The sequence below is a fragment of the Halichoerus grypus genome, chromosome 12 (assembly GCF_964656455.1).
Source record: "Halichoerus grypus chromosome 12, mHalGry1.hap1.1, whole genome shotgun sequence".
Lineage (NCBI taxonomy): Eukaryota > Metazoa > Chordata > Mammalia > Carnivora > Phocidae > Halichoerus > Halichoerus grypus.
In genome coordinates this window covers 94,628,152-94,643,802 of record NC_135723.1, presented here as the reverse complement: position 1 = coordinate 94,643,802, position 15,651 = coordinate 94,628,152, and the positions used below count along the sequence as shown (strand labels likewise).

The 15,651-nt window shown below is 57.4% G+C and overlaps 1 protein-coding gene across 10 annotated transcripts; it reads right to left on the bottom strand.

Annotated features, from left to right (window-relative positions):
* Window positions 1–8: 8 nt before the first annotated feature.
* On the bottom strand, window positions 9–14,095 carry EPHB6 (EPH receptor B6). 10 transcript variants are annotated; one of them, XM_078059662.1, is made up of 18 exons: window positions 13,804–14,088; window positions 7,256–7,326; window positions 6,809–7,007; window positions 6,471–6,535; window positions 5,532–6,288; window positions 4,641–4,796; window positions 3,920–4,276; window positions 3,687–3,811; window positions 3,366–3,528; window positions 2,989–3,103; window positions 2,678–2,730; window positions 2,376–2,495; window positions 1,987–2,234; window positions 1,560–1,733; window positions 1,180–1,329; window positions 727–920; window positions 450–605; window positions 9–340 (listed from the first exon to the last, which is right to left on the bottom strand). In XM_078059662.1, exons 3-18 carry the CDS (start codon window positions 6,906–6,908, stop codon window positions 232–234), a joined length of 3,042 nt encoding a protein of 1,013 aa, XP_077915788.1. In that variant the 5' UTR covers window positions 6,909–7,007; window positions 7,256–7,326; window positions 13,804–14,088; the 3' UTR covers window positions 9–231. The 10 variants fall into 10 exon arrangements, with proteins under 10 accessions (XP_077915788.1, XP_077915783.1, XP_035951479.2 ...); XM_078059657.1 differs by lacking the exons at window positions 9–340; window positions 450–605; window positions 727–920; window positions 1,180–1,329 and adding an exon at window positions 7,620–8,410 and having other exon boundaries at window positions 1,365–1,736; window positions 13,804–14,094; XM_036095586.2 differs by lacking the exons at window positions 9–340; window positions 450–605; window positions 727–920; window positions 1,180–1,329 and adding an exon at window positions 7,620–8,366 and having other exon boundaries at window positions 1,365–1,736; window positions 13,804–14,094.
* Window positions 14,096–15,651: the final 1,556 nt, after the last annotated feature.

The window sequence follows — 15,651 nt, the reverse complement described above, 5'->3', positions numbered from 1 at the left end:
CCTCCAACTTGCAAAGTTTCTTCTTTCCCTTTAATGCGGGGGAGGGCGGAGGAGGGCGGAGGAGGGCGGAGGACTAGGGAGTGAAGTGTCCAGAGGGTTGGGTGTAGTGTGGCGAGCGCCTCTCGCCGAGGCCAAGACGGAGACGGGCTCTAGTGTTGCACGGTCACTCCTTGGACCTGTGTCCGGGGCTGGGACATAGGCATCGTCCACTCACAGCTGCCCGCCCAGGCCTCAGACCTCCAGTGAGCCCAGCTCCCTCAGGTGCCGCTGCAGAAGCTGGATGTGGTGCAACAGCTTCTTCTGGTGGCCAGCCAGTGTGATGCCCAGGGCGGGCAGGTCTCTGGTGGTGGGGAAGGAGTGCGTCAAGTCTGCACCAGCTTCTCTAAGATCCCCGGCAGGACCCCGAGCCTGGAGCCCAGCGGAACCCCCACCCGCCTCTCCCCGCTTACTCCAGGCTGAGCTGAACCACATCACTGAAGGTGCAGAGACCAAACTTGGAGAAGTTGTCTTGGTAGCACTCCAGTCCGATGGCCGAAAGCCAGGCCTGGGGTGAGTCCAGAGAAGGAAAGTCCAGAGCCACAGGGTTCAGAAGGGCCTGGGAGGGTCTAAGTGGGGGAAGGGGGGGGTCAACATTTCCCCTTCGTCTTAGCCCCCTCTCCTCAGTTTGCTTTCCGGTTTGCATCTACCCTCCCTGCTTGTCCCGGGCTCCAGCCCCAATCTCCAGACCTGTCCCCGGGGCCCCCGTCAGCCTGCAGAGTGTCTGGCTTTCGGATCATCTTGTCAAACGCAGCCACCAGCTGGTCAAAATGAGGCCGCTGGGTACGGTCCTTCTGCCAAGTGTCTAGCATAAGCAGATGTAGTCCAGGAGGACAGCCTGGAGGTGGGGGAAGCCGGAACTCCTGCTCTATTGCATTTAGTACCTGGGGGTTAGTAGAAGAACATGGTGATGGGAAGCTATTGCTGGTGGAAAGGCATATTCTGTCTGTCAGGTCAGCGGGTGGGCTGGGATCAGGTGGAGCATGCAGTTGGAGTGGGGAAGGAACTTAAAAATACGGAAGCCAAGACCACTAAAAATCTCAGTGGATTAGAGAAGAGAAGCTAAGAATGTAGGAGCTTGTGAGGCTGGTGGGTTGGAAGGATGGGGGTGGGGTATCAGCAATGTCTAGGTCAAGAGCTCACCTCCTGGTCACTCATGTCCCAGTAGGGCCGCTCTCCATAACTCATCACTTCCCACATCACTATCCCAAAGCTCCACACGTCACTGGAGGTGGTGTGTTTTCCGTGGGCAATGACCTCTGGGGCTGCCCAGCGAAGCATGCAACTTGGGCCCTGAGGTGTGGGGTTACAAGGAACGATAGCAGTAATTACAGCAGTGGTCACGTTTATTGAGCAACTCCTATGTGCTCCGACGTCCGCCCAGGGTGCGCTCCCGGAGGGAGCCCACGCGGGCTCCGTTCCCTCAGACACCACGACACACCCCCCGGTGGTACGCTCCCCGGAGCCCGGCTCATCCGCCGGCACGCTCTGGAAAAGGCTGAGCCCCCGAGATGTGCTCTCACCTGAGGACTGTGGCCAAGACGAGCCACTTTGCACACCAGGTGGCTATTCACCAGCACGCTGTGGGCGGAGAGCGCGCGGTGCACGAAGGCGAAGCTGGACAGGTGCTGCATGGCGGCCGCTACTCCCCGCTGCATGGCCACCAGCTGCAGGCTGCTGAACTGGCCCTCCCGCTGCTGCTGGGGGGCGGGGGGCAGAGGTCAGCCGCCAGCAGCCGGGCGGGGAGCCTGCGCACACTGCGCCGTGGCCATCAGCAGGAGAGGGAGAGCGGCTTAGGCAGTCAGAGAATGGCCTGGGAAGGAAGGCTGAAGACCAGCGGAGGTGGGGCAGCACAGATGCAGGGCTCTGTCTCCTGTCTCCGGGACAGTTGAGAACTGCAGACGCCCCTGGACCCAAGGCCCCCCCGTCCGCCCCCAGGCCAGCACTGACCCTGAGGAAGCTGTCCAGGGGGCCCAGCTCCATGAGCTCCGTCAGCACCATGAGGGGCCGGCTCTTGGTGACCACGCCCTCCAGCCGCAGGATGTTGGGGTGCTGGAACTGGCCCAGCACTGCAGCCTGGCCCAGAAAGGTCATCTGTAGGCTCTCAGCACCTCCAGCCCACAGGGCCTGGATGGCCACGGCCTGCTCCCGCCGTCCCCGGGGCTGCAGGCGGCCCCTGCGTACTTCTCCAAAGGAGCCTGGGAGAACAGGTGTAGGAGGGAGGGTATTGAGGAAGGACCTTGGGCTTGCGGTGTCGTGCCCTGCGTAGAGGGGCTCCTGCCGGGGAAGGCTCACGGGGGCTCCAGTCCCTCCGGTCCCCTTCCTCTGCCCCTGCACACCTGCCCCAATGACCTCCTCGATCTTGATATATGCAGGATCCACCTCCCTGGTAAATTCTCGGATGGCCTGGCAGGGGTCCTCATATGTGGAAGGGTCGATGTAATACTTCACCCCAAGCCCTGTAGGCAAATGGGGTGCGTGATGAGGGTGTGGTACGGGGCCAGGCCGCCCCCACACCCCAAGCATGCCCTCTTACTTACACCGGCAGGGCCGAGGGATTCCCCTGGACCTCGGGGAACCTAGGCTTCCTGCTGTGCAGCCCCCAGCCCCCCCAGCCCCCCCAGCCCCCCCACCCCCACACCTGGACTGCTGGACTGCTGCAGCTGCTCTGTGTAGCCTGTCCCACGCCGCTTCCTGGGGACAAACCAGAGTCCTGCAATGACACTCCCATCCCTCCCCTTCGGCCCCCATGCAGGCCACTCTCTAGCCACGGATCTGTGAAGTGAGGGCTGCTGGATGCCTCCTGCCTGCCTCGCATGGGCCCAGGGGAAGGGGCCCGGTGGTGGGAGGTGGGCCCTGGACATGGTTTCTGCAGTGGGCTTTGGGGCTGCCAGGACGTGGGGTGGTGCGGCGGGGTGGGTGGGGTGGGGACACGGCTGGGAGGGGCCTCACCTCTGGAAGACAACAGCCAGCACGGTAATGGCCGCCAGCAGGAGGAAGGCCAAGGCCCCCAGGATGGACCCGATCACCAAGGAGAGTCTCTCCGGGAGCTGGGTGGACAACTCACCTGAGGAGGCAGCCAGCCAGGATCACACGTGGGCAAGGCGTCACAAGCGCGCGCACCTCCACCCCCCCCATGCGCCCCCTCATGCCCACCCACAGACCCAAAGGCCAGCTGGTCAGCCAGGAGACTCTCCTCACAGCCTCCTGTCCCACACGGCCTCTAGTCTGGAGGGTGCTGGGCCAGGGTTCAAGGCCTGGGGGGTGGGCCCTGGGCCTCTCCTCCCTACCCCCCGGTGCTTCCCCTCCTCATCCAGGCTTCCTCTCACCTTGAGGCAGCGTCTGGAAATAGACCTTGCCGCCATAGGGGCCGTGGCCTGCGGCAGTCCGCGCCCGCACTTGGAAGCCATAGATGTGGCCAGGGCTCAGCTGTGTCACGGTGGCCGTGTTGGTCTCGCTGGTCAGGGTGAAGGAGTGGGACTCATCTTCTGCCTGGGGGTGACAGCCATTCACTCCCTGCTGCCCAGCGCCAGCTCCTGAGCCCTGCCCCATCACCCTCAGGCTTCCTGGCCCACCTCCCCCATCTCTAGCCCCACTGTGGGGCACCGCGCGCTCCCAGCAGCCCTGCTGGGCACCCCCCACCTCCCCACCTGGTCGTAGTAGCGGAGCTGATAGTCCAGGATGTTCCCGTTGGTCTGGTCCGGCTGTGGCCAGGACACCGTGATGCTGTTGGAGGCCCGGCTCACCTGGTGCAGCGCAGGGACTGCAGAGGGAACTGGGGGGGGGGCGGTCAGTGAGGGGGCTTCCAGGGGCCCGGCAGCAGGAGTGGGGGAGGGGCTTCGAAGGAGGCAAGGTCAGGCATCAGGCAGAGCGGAAGGCTCACCTGCGTGGCTGGTGCTGACGTTGATGGCGGCAGCCTGGGGAGGGTCGGGGCTGAGCTCCGACACGCCATTCACAGCCTGCACCTCCAAGATGTAGGGCACATGTGCCCGGAGCCCCCCCACTAACACTCGGCTCTCGGTCAGGCCCCTCTGGCGGGGGTCGAAGTGCACCTCATCCCTGCAGCGGCGACAAGCGCCCCCGGTGCCCGTGCCGGGCTCCTGGTGGCCTCCACATTCCTTGCACACGACATTGAAGAGCAGGTCCCCTCGTCCCCCCAGCTCCTGAGGCAGGCGCCAGTGCAGCATGAGCACTGAGCCTTGCACCTCGAACCAAAGCTCCCGGGGAGCCGATGGAGGGCCTGGAGAAGCCGGTGGGGGCAGCGAGAAGGGCCAGGAAAGGGAGGAGTGGTGGGAGTCGAGGTGAAGGAGGAGGGGTGGGGATGATGGAGGAAGGAAGGAGGCAGGGGAGGGGGGTGGCCCAGAGGGGAGGAGACGGAGAGCATGGGGTGGGGACCAGAAAGCAGCGGAGGCAGGTGGGAGGAGAGGCAGGAGGTGGGCCGGTGTGGATGGGGTCAGGGCGAGAAGCAGGAGAGTGGAGGGAGAAAATGAACAGGAGAAAAGTCACTGCAAATGTGAACCAGCCCCACTGTGTTGCCCTCAGCCTCCCCTTCTCTGCCTGCCCCCCAGTCCCATTTCCACCCCTGGGGCTGGTGGGGGACTCACCGGTGCAGGGGGCCTCTGGGGGGTCTGAACTGGCCCTGTAGAAGCCCTCACGGCAGGGGCAAACAGGGGCTGCAGGATCGGGGGCATGGCTGCGGGCAGGGCATGGTAAGCAGGGCGCGTTCCCAGCCAAGGCCTTGTAGGACCCCTCAGGGCAGCCTAGGGGGACAGAATGGGGCAGAGACATTAGGCTCGCTCCATCCACCGCCTCCTGAGCCCCACCACGCCAGCACACAGACATGCCCCCAGCCTTCCATTCCCCAGGGCTCTTTCTCCTATCATCCTGAGACCTACCCCCTCTCTTCCCTTCTTCCCTCTTTCCTTCCCTCAGGCAGAGATTACTGGGGTAGAACTGCATTTCTGCTGATGGAAAAAGTGAGGTGCAGTGGGGGCTACGGGCAAGCCAAGCACCAGAGAGAGGCGTCTGGCTTGATTGTATGACTTCCCTGTGCAGATGGCTTCTGCAGCCTCCACCCTGCAGCAGAAGGATTCCCCTTAGCTGGTCTCCACTGCCTGCTCCTACCCGCGTCCTGGTCACCTGGCACAGTGATGATCCTTTCCTAACTAGGCGGCAAATAGGGACAGAGGACACATCCCAAAATAACCCAGGAGTTTAACTCCTTTTGATCTCTCGCTTCTCAGGCCTGCAGCCCTAGGATGCTCAGCAATGGCTGTGGAAGTCTCCAGAAGGTTCTAGAAATTTGAGATGAGCATATGACACCAAATTTGTGTGCTTTAGAAAATAGATCTGGAGAAAACAAGAGTCCTTTCCTAAGATAGCTTATTCAGGACCTTTTGGGGACAAAATGAAGTTTGGGGTGTTCAGGAGAGGTGTCCCGAGGTTGGGGGCCAGATGGGGAGATCTTGGGCAAGTGCACAGGAGCAGAACCTCACCTTGGCAGGCCTTGTCTCCACGGGCTGGCTGGTGCCCCGGCTGACAGCGGCAGCCCCCAACCGCTACCATCCACCTGCCCTCCCCATTGCAGTGCAGCCTGGGGGGGCTACCCCCTGCCTGGCCCCCGCTTCCATCCTCCTCTGGCTCTGCGTGAGCCACACAGGTGCCCACGGCTGCCACCAGGGAGGCGCCCCCGGCCCCACTGGCCTGCGTGTCAGGGAAGGAGGCGAAGGCGCGGAGGACGGACGGGCAGGTGTAGGAGAAGAGCTTGACCGCCACGAGGGCCAGGCAGGCCCCCGTGTCCTGGAAGGCCACGTAGAAGCCACGCTGGGTGAGGGGGCCGAAGCTCCTCTCTTTGACGTTGAGCTGCAGCCCCGCACGCTGCTGCCCGGCCCCGCGCGGGCCCACCGCCCACGCCGAGGAGGCGGGGAAGCTCTCGTCCGCGGCAATGGTGTCCACCTTGGTCCAGCGTTTGAGGTGCCAGGCGGAAACGCTGTCGGGGCCATCGGGCTCCTCGGCCTGGCGGTAGTAAAGGGTGAAGGTCTCCCGGCAGGTGCCCCCGGCCACGCCCAGGCTGGCGCACGCCCGCACGGAGAAGTGCAGTCGGATGTGTGCCCTCTGCGCGCCTCGGCGCTCCACAAAGTGTGTCTGCAGCCAGTTGTCCTGCCCGGTGCCTGGCGGGGCCCCTGCCACGTGGCATGCCTCGAAGGTCCGAGTCAGGCGTCGCTGGTCGTCCAGAACGCTCACTTCATCCCACTGCAGGGAGGGCGGGGAGACCCTGTTAGCTGGCAAAGCCGGGTAAGTAGACCCCAAAGTCCTGCTCCTCTGGGGAAAGGAGTCTTACTCCATTCGGCTCTACCGGGGCTTCCTTCCCAAATCCCACACAAGGAGCCGGGTGGGGAGGCGCAGCAGGTGGGGAATGAAAGAGTGACACTCACCCCACCTGGCGGGTAGGTGAGCCAGCCAATCTCAGATGTCTCTCCAGTGGTGTCCAGCAGTACCTCTGGCGGGAGATAAGAAGGGGCACTCAGCAGCCAAGCCCCCAGCGAGGACTGCTAACCCTCGCCCCACCCCAGGAGGAAAACAGGAATTGTCCCTCCCTGGTCCTTTTAATTCACCAGCAGGGGCACAGCTCTGTGTCAGGAGCCTTTCCCTGGAACCCTCCCCATTCCTTTCCCCTTCTTGATGTCTTCCCTCTTTTCTGCCTTTTCTGAGTCTTTCCCATTCCCCACCCGTGCTGGCAGCTAGGGATTCTCCAGTCTCCCCTCCCTCTTACCTTCCAGCGCCAGAACTGAGGACCCCAGCACCAGGACCCAGAGACTGCACACCATGCCCGCCACTCCGCTCCCTGACCGGGCAGCCCCCTCAGCAGCCATGGGGCGTCTTCGGGGCTCCCACCATTGCCCTGGCCACCACCCTGCTCCCAGGCAGGGCTGCTGCTTCGTAAGACTGGGGTGTGCAGCCAAGCTTGCTTCCTAGGGAGACACACAGGACCAGAAGAAGCGGGTGGCAGGTAACTACACTGCTACACAGATAGCTCGCAAACCACCAACCACACGGTAAGGGCCTGTCGGGAGCAGACGCTCTCCTGACCTGTGCCAAGTCCACCATCTTAGAGGGCCACGTGCTAGTCACTCCCTCCCTCCCTGCAGCTGCCGCATCTCTGAGCACTTCTTACAGCCCCTCCCTCTTAGAGCCTAGGCGAGTTCTGGGCCAATCTTACCCTTTTCTTCTGGAAGGAGCTATTTCAGTTCTTTCTCTTCACTTACTCTCCCTCCTCCTCCTAGAGCCACCCTGTATTGGAAGTCAGAAGATTCTTCTCATTAAAACAAGCAGAGTAGAAGCTACTCCTTCCCTGGGGACACACGATCCCCCCTCCCCAACACCTCCTGACCCACATCAGACCTGGACACGCCGGACAGTACAGAGAGGCAGTGTAGTGAGAGGGACCACGGAAGAGAGCTGTGGGGTATGACGCAAGGGAAGATGGGAGAACAGGAGCGAGAAGAACATAGGCGCAAAGATTCCATCCGATAAGTGAGCCAGCACAGAGAAAGGGTAGAGCTATGTGGGTCTGGCATGCCTACATTTTGTCAGCAACGGTCCTCTCTCCACAAGGGGCACATTTCCTCTGTGGCTTACAGAAAAATAAATGGATGGATGTGAAAAAATGCTTCTAGTCTGCTCACAATGAAAGGACAGAATGTGGAAACAACAGTGCCATCTTGTCCTATGAGATTAATAATGCACTGGGTTGAAGAAGGTATGAGAGCTGGGCTCTCTATATTCACGGGGCTTATGAGTTTCAAACTGGTGTATCTTCTTAGAGGGACAGTCGGTGATGTCTGTCTAGCAGCTTCACTTCTAAGAGTTTGTCCTTCAGGTACTGCATCCTTAGGTCTGATGGCAGAGATGTTCAAACAAGGATATTTGCTGCAGAATTGTTTGTAAGGGAAAAGACTGGAAAGCAACTGTCCGTCAACGGGAAGATATTTAATAAATTATGGCACAACCTTAAAAAAGAGTGAGGGCTACTGCTTATGCACTGATTATGAAAAGGATTTCCCAAGTGAAAGTAGTCCGTGCAGAAGAGTGTCAAGTATGGTCCCCGCTGGTTAATTTAAGAAGGCCATCCATATACAAGCACCCCCTCTGGCTCACAGGCATACGACTGTGGGGGCACGGCTGCCTCCAGGGCCACAGTGAAGACAAACGGGCTCAGACCTTCCTTTGTTCATCGGTCTAGAGATTAGTGGTGGCCCATCTCTCCCCCTGTGACTGAGTCTCAAAAGTCTGTGAGCTGCATGGACCAGAGCAGTCCATTCCATTTATTTCTGTTGAGAAGAAAATAAGAGGCAGGTTGTTCAAAGACATGAACCTGAGAGAGAGAAAGAGAGAGAGGAAAGACAGCAGTTGGGACCTGGAATCTGTTTCCACCATGAGAGCTGTCGCCACGTGACCCGCAGCACTCTTGAAAACTGCACATTTCTCGATGAAGCTGAAACCAAACTATGACACTATTTGACTTTGATCAATCAGAAAATCATAACTAGGTTCCTGCTAATCTCACTTTTCCTGGTAACACAGGCTCTATTGCGAGATGAAGCGTTCGGTGTCACCCGCATGTGGTTATCACGAAAAGGCACTGATGTTACAGCTGCTGGGCTGATGTATGATGGGCATCAGGCCGCTGTCCACTGAAACGCACCTTTCATGCCACCAGAACCCTACTTGCGAGACAGAGTTTAACTTATAGTGTATGGAGGCAAGCAAGAAGCATTTCCAAATCACCAGGTTGTCCACCTTAAACTTACACAATGTTATACGTCAACGGTATCTCCATAAGGCCAGAAAAAGGGACTCATTTCTACATGGCAAACGATTCCTAAGTAACAGAGGTTCTTTGCCAATACTGTCCCGAATGCTGCTAGAATCATTCGCAGATGAAATGTTTCAAAGAAGAACAGGGAGATCGTGAAGTAACAAAGCATGGCCCCATCACCAATGGCTGTTGAATACATATCCTGAAGTCATAGGTGTTGTATGCATCCCCCAAACGCTCAGTGGCTTACGTTGGAGACATGCTTGACACGCCAAGAGCCATAGGGTCTTTAGGAATGCTGTTATCAAGAACTGAAAATGCCAGAAAAATGTCTTCAAACAATGAAAGCTATTCTATCACTTGCCCAGCAGATATGCTCTAAAATAGCCTCTTTCAGTCAGAAGATGGATGGATTCTGGAATCTGTACAAAAAGGAGACGGTAAGCACTGCATCTTCCTAAACTTATAACTAGACAGATAATCATGGAGAAGGAATAATAAACACTTTGGATGCATCTCAATGAATTTTTTTTTTTTTCTTGAGAGACAGCAAACCAAGAGGGAAGATATGTACTGCAGATCCTATCCCCTGTGCTCTATGGAACATTCTAGAAGATGAGGAATGGCAGAGAATTTGCTTTGATGACCCACAATACAAGCAACACAGCAGCTTGTGGCTGCAGCAGGGCGTGTGTGCATAGCTTCAGCATGCATCTTAATGACAACATGAAGCTGGCCTCTCTCCAGAGGATCCAGAAAAGAGCAAAAGCAATTAGGAAACATGTTAAAGCCACTCAGCTTCTGTCCTCAAGAGGCATCAGAAAGAAAAGAATTAAGTGGAGACATTGCGTGTAGATTGCCACTTTCATAACTGTTAAAATTTTTTTTACCAAGAAACAAGATATTCAGTTAAAAAAATGGTTGAGGCTCTTCAACGGCCCAGAAGTGTTCCTTGCTGTTTGAAGGGACCTCTTTTAGATTTAGATCCAGAGACTGACGGTTATAAACAAATTCCTTCAGGGGAAAAAAAAAAACAAAAAACACCGTGGTTGAGTGAGACTAGGAAGTGAGGTCAATTCTTGCCTGTCAAACAAAACAGATAAATTCGAGCCTTTTATTTTTTAATATATATAAAAAGAACTCGGGTGTACCTCTACAACAAGAATAAGAACAAGAAAAGACGAAGCTTTAAGATATGGAAGAAATTGCTGCCAGCTAATTCCTACTCCTGCAGATTTTTTGGAAACAAGTTTCAAAGGCAGAAACGTAAGTGACAAGAACACGTAGCTCCATCCACATGCTTGGAATACTGAACAAGCAGGAGTTAGAACTTGATTTTCAAAGGTGCCTTCAATGGTTGAGGACTAGGACATCTGTCTAAGCTTAGTCTAGGAGCGCGTCCTGGAAGCAGCCAAGTGCATCCCTTCTGCAACACACAGGGGGACAGGCCTGCTTTGGATTCCTCTGTCTTCTCCAGCCCGCGAAAGGCATTGGTCAGTGTTCAGAAATCCTCTCGCCCAGGAATAGCCGAAGACTTATTTCAATCAGGAAAACATTCAAACTTCAGATGTGTATATGGTTTTAAAAATATAACACACCAGAAGCAGCAGAAATGTGGATGGAAAATGGTAGCTCAGAAAATAAGACTGATTTGACAAAATTTCAGATGACAAAAATTGCATTCTATGACTTCACGTTTTTTTTCTCAGCTTCTTTTCTACATGTATCACTTTACATCTTTTTTCTACAGTAGAGACACTGCATCCACAAGTCTGCTACATTTCTTTGCTTTATAAAAATATGACAGTCCGTAGGCATCAAAATTGTGTTTTGTTTCCAGAAACTGGCAAAGAGTAAAGATGTGTAGACTCTTAGCTTATACATCATAGCTTCTGAGTTCTGTTATCTATAAGAATGAAAGATTTAAAAATAAATTAAATGAGTAAATCTGTAGGAATTTAAAAAATTAACTGTCCTCAAATTGAAATGTTAAATATGATAATTTTATGAACAGAGATGGTTTAAAATAGTTTATGCACCTCGATCCACAAAATGAGTTTTTAAAAAAATTAAGTAATACAAGCCAAATAAGCTTGGAGGAAGGTATGGCAGAAAAATGTACTGGCCATTAAAACTGGTTACTGTAGGAGGGAGAAATGAAGGATTGGCAGAGAGGGGATTATTAATTTTGTCTTACAGATATTTGAATGGGTTTTCTTGTTACAACGAGCGTATCTTATTTTTACAATTAAAACAAAATCTCATAATTATCATCTAAACAAAAAAAAAGGGGAAAATATTTTTAAAACCTAGACTAGCATAGCGTATGTTTACATTTTACCCTCCCCTCCCTCTTCTCTCTAGGTTTCAAAACAATCTAGAAATTTTTATCTATAAGGAGAAAGTGGAGATAAAGAGGCAGTAGGAGTTGGGAATGAATGAGCAGAGTAACTTTTATCCCTGGATTTTCTTTAAGCTTCTCTCTGAAGAAGTTCAAATGGCCCCACTGATGATATCATGCTTCTCTTACTCGGCGTCAAGCAAAGGACTTTGGCTCTAAAGGGGCGAGGGGCACCAGGGGGGCTGGGGACACATGACGAGGGCACCACTGCAAAGTGAGCCCGGGCAGGAACATTCAGAGAGGCGAAGCAGCCTGCAGGGCCCAGCGGACGAGGGAGGTCCCAAGGGCAAAGGGGCCGATGGTTAACGTGTGGTGTGGCTGCTGAGCTGGCCCTCACACCTGTCAGCCACGGGGTCAGCGTGGGAGGGGTCAGCAACCACGGGCCCTGTCCTCCGTCCTGTTCTGCAGCTGTTAAACGCCCAGGAAATTCCAATATAATCCTTGCTCAGCTTAGTGCTGCTACCCTTTAATCTCCACCTTGGAGATGGTCTCCGTCTCTTGGAGCTCTGTCCGCCCGCCTCGAAAAGGCTCCCATCAGCCCTTACAGCGGCATCCAGAGCAGACAGTGAGGGGGTGGCCGTCCTCCGGTGCTTCTGGCCCCTGCTGCCCTGGTTCGAGAAGCCAATTTGTGGATTACCTAGCAGAGGAGAGTCCTGTGTCCCTTGAGGCCTCCAGCCGCCAGGAATGTCCCCCAGAGCACGCAGATGCACACGAATGTGCCTCCCACTGCCAGGCTGTGGAGCTGGGGGAGGCTTTTAAGATGCAGGCAGTATCTGGGAGTGGCAGGCAGCCACTTAGCATGAGCCGCGCTCGCGGTGCACTGACCGGGGATATGCGTGGCTTTGGGAAAGGGCACGAGGGAGGGTGTTGGGACAGTCAGTACGTGTCCATGAGAGATGAGTAAGTGGAAGGTTGTAGAAGCCCCCAAGAGCCAGGACCAGTGCCCGTGGGAGCAAGTGTGAGAGTATGTAAGGGAATGTGCGTGAGGTGAGATGGGTATGGAGCAGCACGCGAGCTGGGAGGGGTGTGTGTGTGTGTGTGTGTGTGTGTGTGTGTGTGTGAGTGTGTGTGAGCATGCACGCCAGAGCAGACCCTGAGCGCTCCTCATACGGGTGACTGACGCCCATGAGCCCTTCTCCTCACCCCGGGTCTGCCCCTACTCTTCCCCTAGCCAGCCTGTCAACTGCTCTCTGCCCCAGGGGTTGCTGCTGCAGAAACATCTGGGCTGGGAGAGGGAGCTGAACAGGGAAGCAGAGAAAGGGAAACCCGAGGCTGCCCCAACCCCCAAACCCCGCCATCCCCCTTCCCACTAGCGGGCAGTGCAGTGTGGACACAGGACTCAGGGCCCCCCCAGCTCGGGCGATGGTGATGAGCTGGGAGAGCAGCGGGCCCCGAGGAGGAATGTTCCTGCCCTTCCCATGCTCAGACCACTGCTGCCTGGTGCTCCCAGGCACGCTGGGGACACAGGGCTCACTGCCAGCCCCCTTTCTGCACCCCAAAGGAACCAACAGACTCCAAAGGAGTCCTCCTCTCTCGGCCACTAGGTCGCTACACAGAAGCCCCCCACCCTAATCTTCCTGCGAGGAAAAAAGGTCCATTGCCCCAAGAAAACCAAGTGGCCCCTCTGAAAGGCACCAGGAACAAATGACAACAAGTCTCAGTCCTGCAACGCCCATCACCTGGACGTTTCCCTGCACCGCCAACATTGTCACAGCTCCTTCCCACCCAGCCAGCATCTCCCCTTCTAGAACCTGAGTCAAGTTCTCCTGGCGGGTGGAGGGCCTGGCCCTGGTTAACTTATTGGGAACAGGCCCAGCCGCTTCTCTCCATGGGCACTGCCAGGGACATTACAACATCGGCTACGCTGGGCCCCAGCCAGCTCCCCCAGGGATGGGAGGAGAGAGGATGCCAGACAGCCAAGATTGGTGGATGGGGGTGTAGGGCAGGTAGGGCCAAGCACCCAGATGTAAAGCGAGGGGGTGGAGCTGGGGCAGCAGCAGGCAGCCGACTTTGGTTGCAACTTGGGGGTTATGGCTGGGGAGCATGAACCAAGCCTTGTCTCCACTCTAAGGCTTATGGGTGGTAACGGGGGTGGGGGAGCTGGGGGCAGGTGTGGGATCACCCTCCTTGCTCCTCCCAGCTCCGCGGGGATTGGAGATGCCACTGGAGTCAGAAGGGTGGGCAATCCTTTTCAGAACGCTGGGAGTCCGGCCTTGGCAAGGACCCCTGTATCAGGACACCCCCCCCCCCCCGCAGGCCAGAGAAGAGCAGTGTCTCTGGAGACACAGTGGGGGATCGCAGCAGCAAGGGTAATGGGGGTGTCAATGATGGCCGGCCAGAGGTCGGGGGTCGGGGTGGCCAGTTTCGCACCCCTCACGAACCCACCGTCGCCTTGGGGAAGGATACTCAGTACTACCCCAGGAGGCCCCCGAGGATCTGCAGAGGCCCAGTCTGGAGGGCCCCTCCACTTTCGCAAACCTTGATGCCTCTGTCCCCAGGCACACCGCCCCCCACACCCCCCAACACCGCCTGGCACCCCGGGGCTCACCTTCCGCCGGCCGCAGGCTCCGCAGGTCTGCGCCCCCCCGAGGCCCCGCGATGGAGCCGCGCCGCCCGCGTCTACGCTCCGGTGCGGGGACCCCGCTCCTCGCGGCCCGGGTCCGCTCGCCGCGGCGCGTCTCTGGGGTTCCGGGGCGGCCGGGGGGCGGTGGCTGGCGGCAGGGATTGCTCTGGAGGCGGGGCGCCCGGGGATCGTGCGGGGCCCGCGTCGCGCTCGCCGTCGCCGCGCTCGGTCGCGGGTCCCGCCGCCCGCTGCTCGGCTCTGGAGCGGCGGCAGGGGCGAGCTCAGCCCGGCCCGCCCCCTCCGCGTCCCTCCCCGCCCGGCCCGCCCCTCTCCGGCCCCTGCGGCCGCCCTCCCTCTCCCCTCTTCCGGGGAGCCGAGCCCGCCCTCCCGGCCTGGGCGGCGATGCGCGGCGCCCGGCGCGGGGGAGAGCGGGGTGGAGGCGCGGGGCTCGCCCTGGGCCCGCCTGTGCGCTGGGGTGGGGGCGCCTCCTCCTCCCCGCGGCGCGGGGCGGGCACGGAGGGAGGCTCGCGCGAGGGGCCTGGAGGGGGCGGGCTGCCGGGCGGCGGGGAGAGGCGTTCAAACCTCGGGCCGGGCGCGGGCTCCGCTCCCCGGGAGGGAAAGCGCACAGGCGGGCGGCCGATGCGCGGGGCACGGCCGGGCAGGGCAGGGCAGGGCGGCGCGGCAGCCGGCCCGAACACCCGCGCCCTCTCCCCACCCCTGCTTTTCTGCTTCAACTCTAGGAACTAAACCCACTGTTTTAGTTCCTACTCAGGTTTAAACTAAGGTGGGCGTGAGCTGTGAAGAAGAGAAAGAAGGAAAAGAAGGGGGTGGAGGGAAAGACAAACTGAGAAATCTCAGAGGGTACGGGGGTGGGGTGGGGATGGGTAAGCAGCGGGGGGGGGGGGGCATCTGGGTTATGAAAGTGTCTCTGATCTAGCCTTAAACTCTTCTGCCTCTTCGTGACCCTGGATCTTGGTCAACGTTGGGGCTTCTGACTCCACCCTCCCCAAAGGCCTGGGAAGCCTGGGTCTGAACGGGGAAGTCCATATGTAGGTGCCTGGCTTTGCATTGCCCGGGCAAGTCATGCACCTCTGGGTGCCTCCTCCCTCTGCCCACTCCCCGGGGAGAGCACAGGGATCTGAGGCGTTGGGAGGTACTCAGCTGGTGCCTGGAAGGTTTGAGGAACCGAGGGGCCGCCGCGAGGAAAAATGTTTCCGCCCACCCCTAGCCTCTTCTCCAACGAGGACGGGATTTGGGGTCTATTGTTCCGGTCCTACAGCCCTAAGCTGGGGCCTTCCCACGACGTGTTGCTACCACCTGCTGGTTCTTTCAAGGAACACAGGCATCTGGTGGAATTCCCTCGGGCCTTTCCCCCTCCCCATATCACCGTGCCGCTTCTTACTCTCCCACTTACTTCATTTATCCAAGACGAGGTAAAGCACTAGCTGGAAATGGGCTGATCAAAACTGGTACTTAAGGAGCATTCAGAAACCAAGGAAAAATGTGAAGGAGATCTGTGAGCCAACAAGCACAATAAACAAAACAATGAAACTCATTAGGAGGCACCTGGGAGAAAAAACAGGCTTTAATGAATTGGCTGAATGAGTGATGGAAACAGGCCACTGAACTAGTCCCCACTTGGCAGAGGGATTGTTCACTCTCGATATCTGCAGTCAATTAATAAGCCTAATGATGTTGAATGAGTCTGCATTTGGGCATCTTTAATACGTCCACTTGCACTGGTGAGTCTAATTCTATCTTGTTTCTTCCCCTCGCTCTGAAATGCAGTGGTAGAGAGCTGCCTTCATTTCATTTCCAAATCAGTTATCTCCA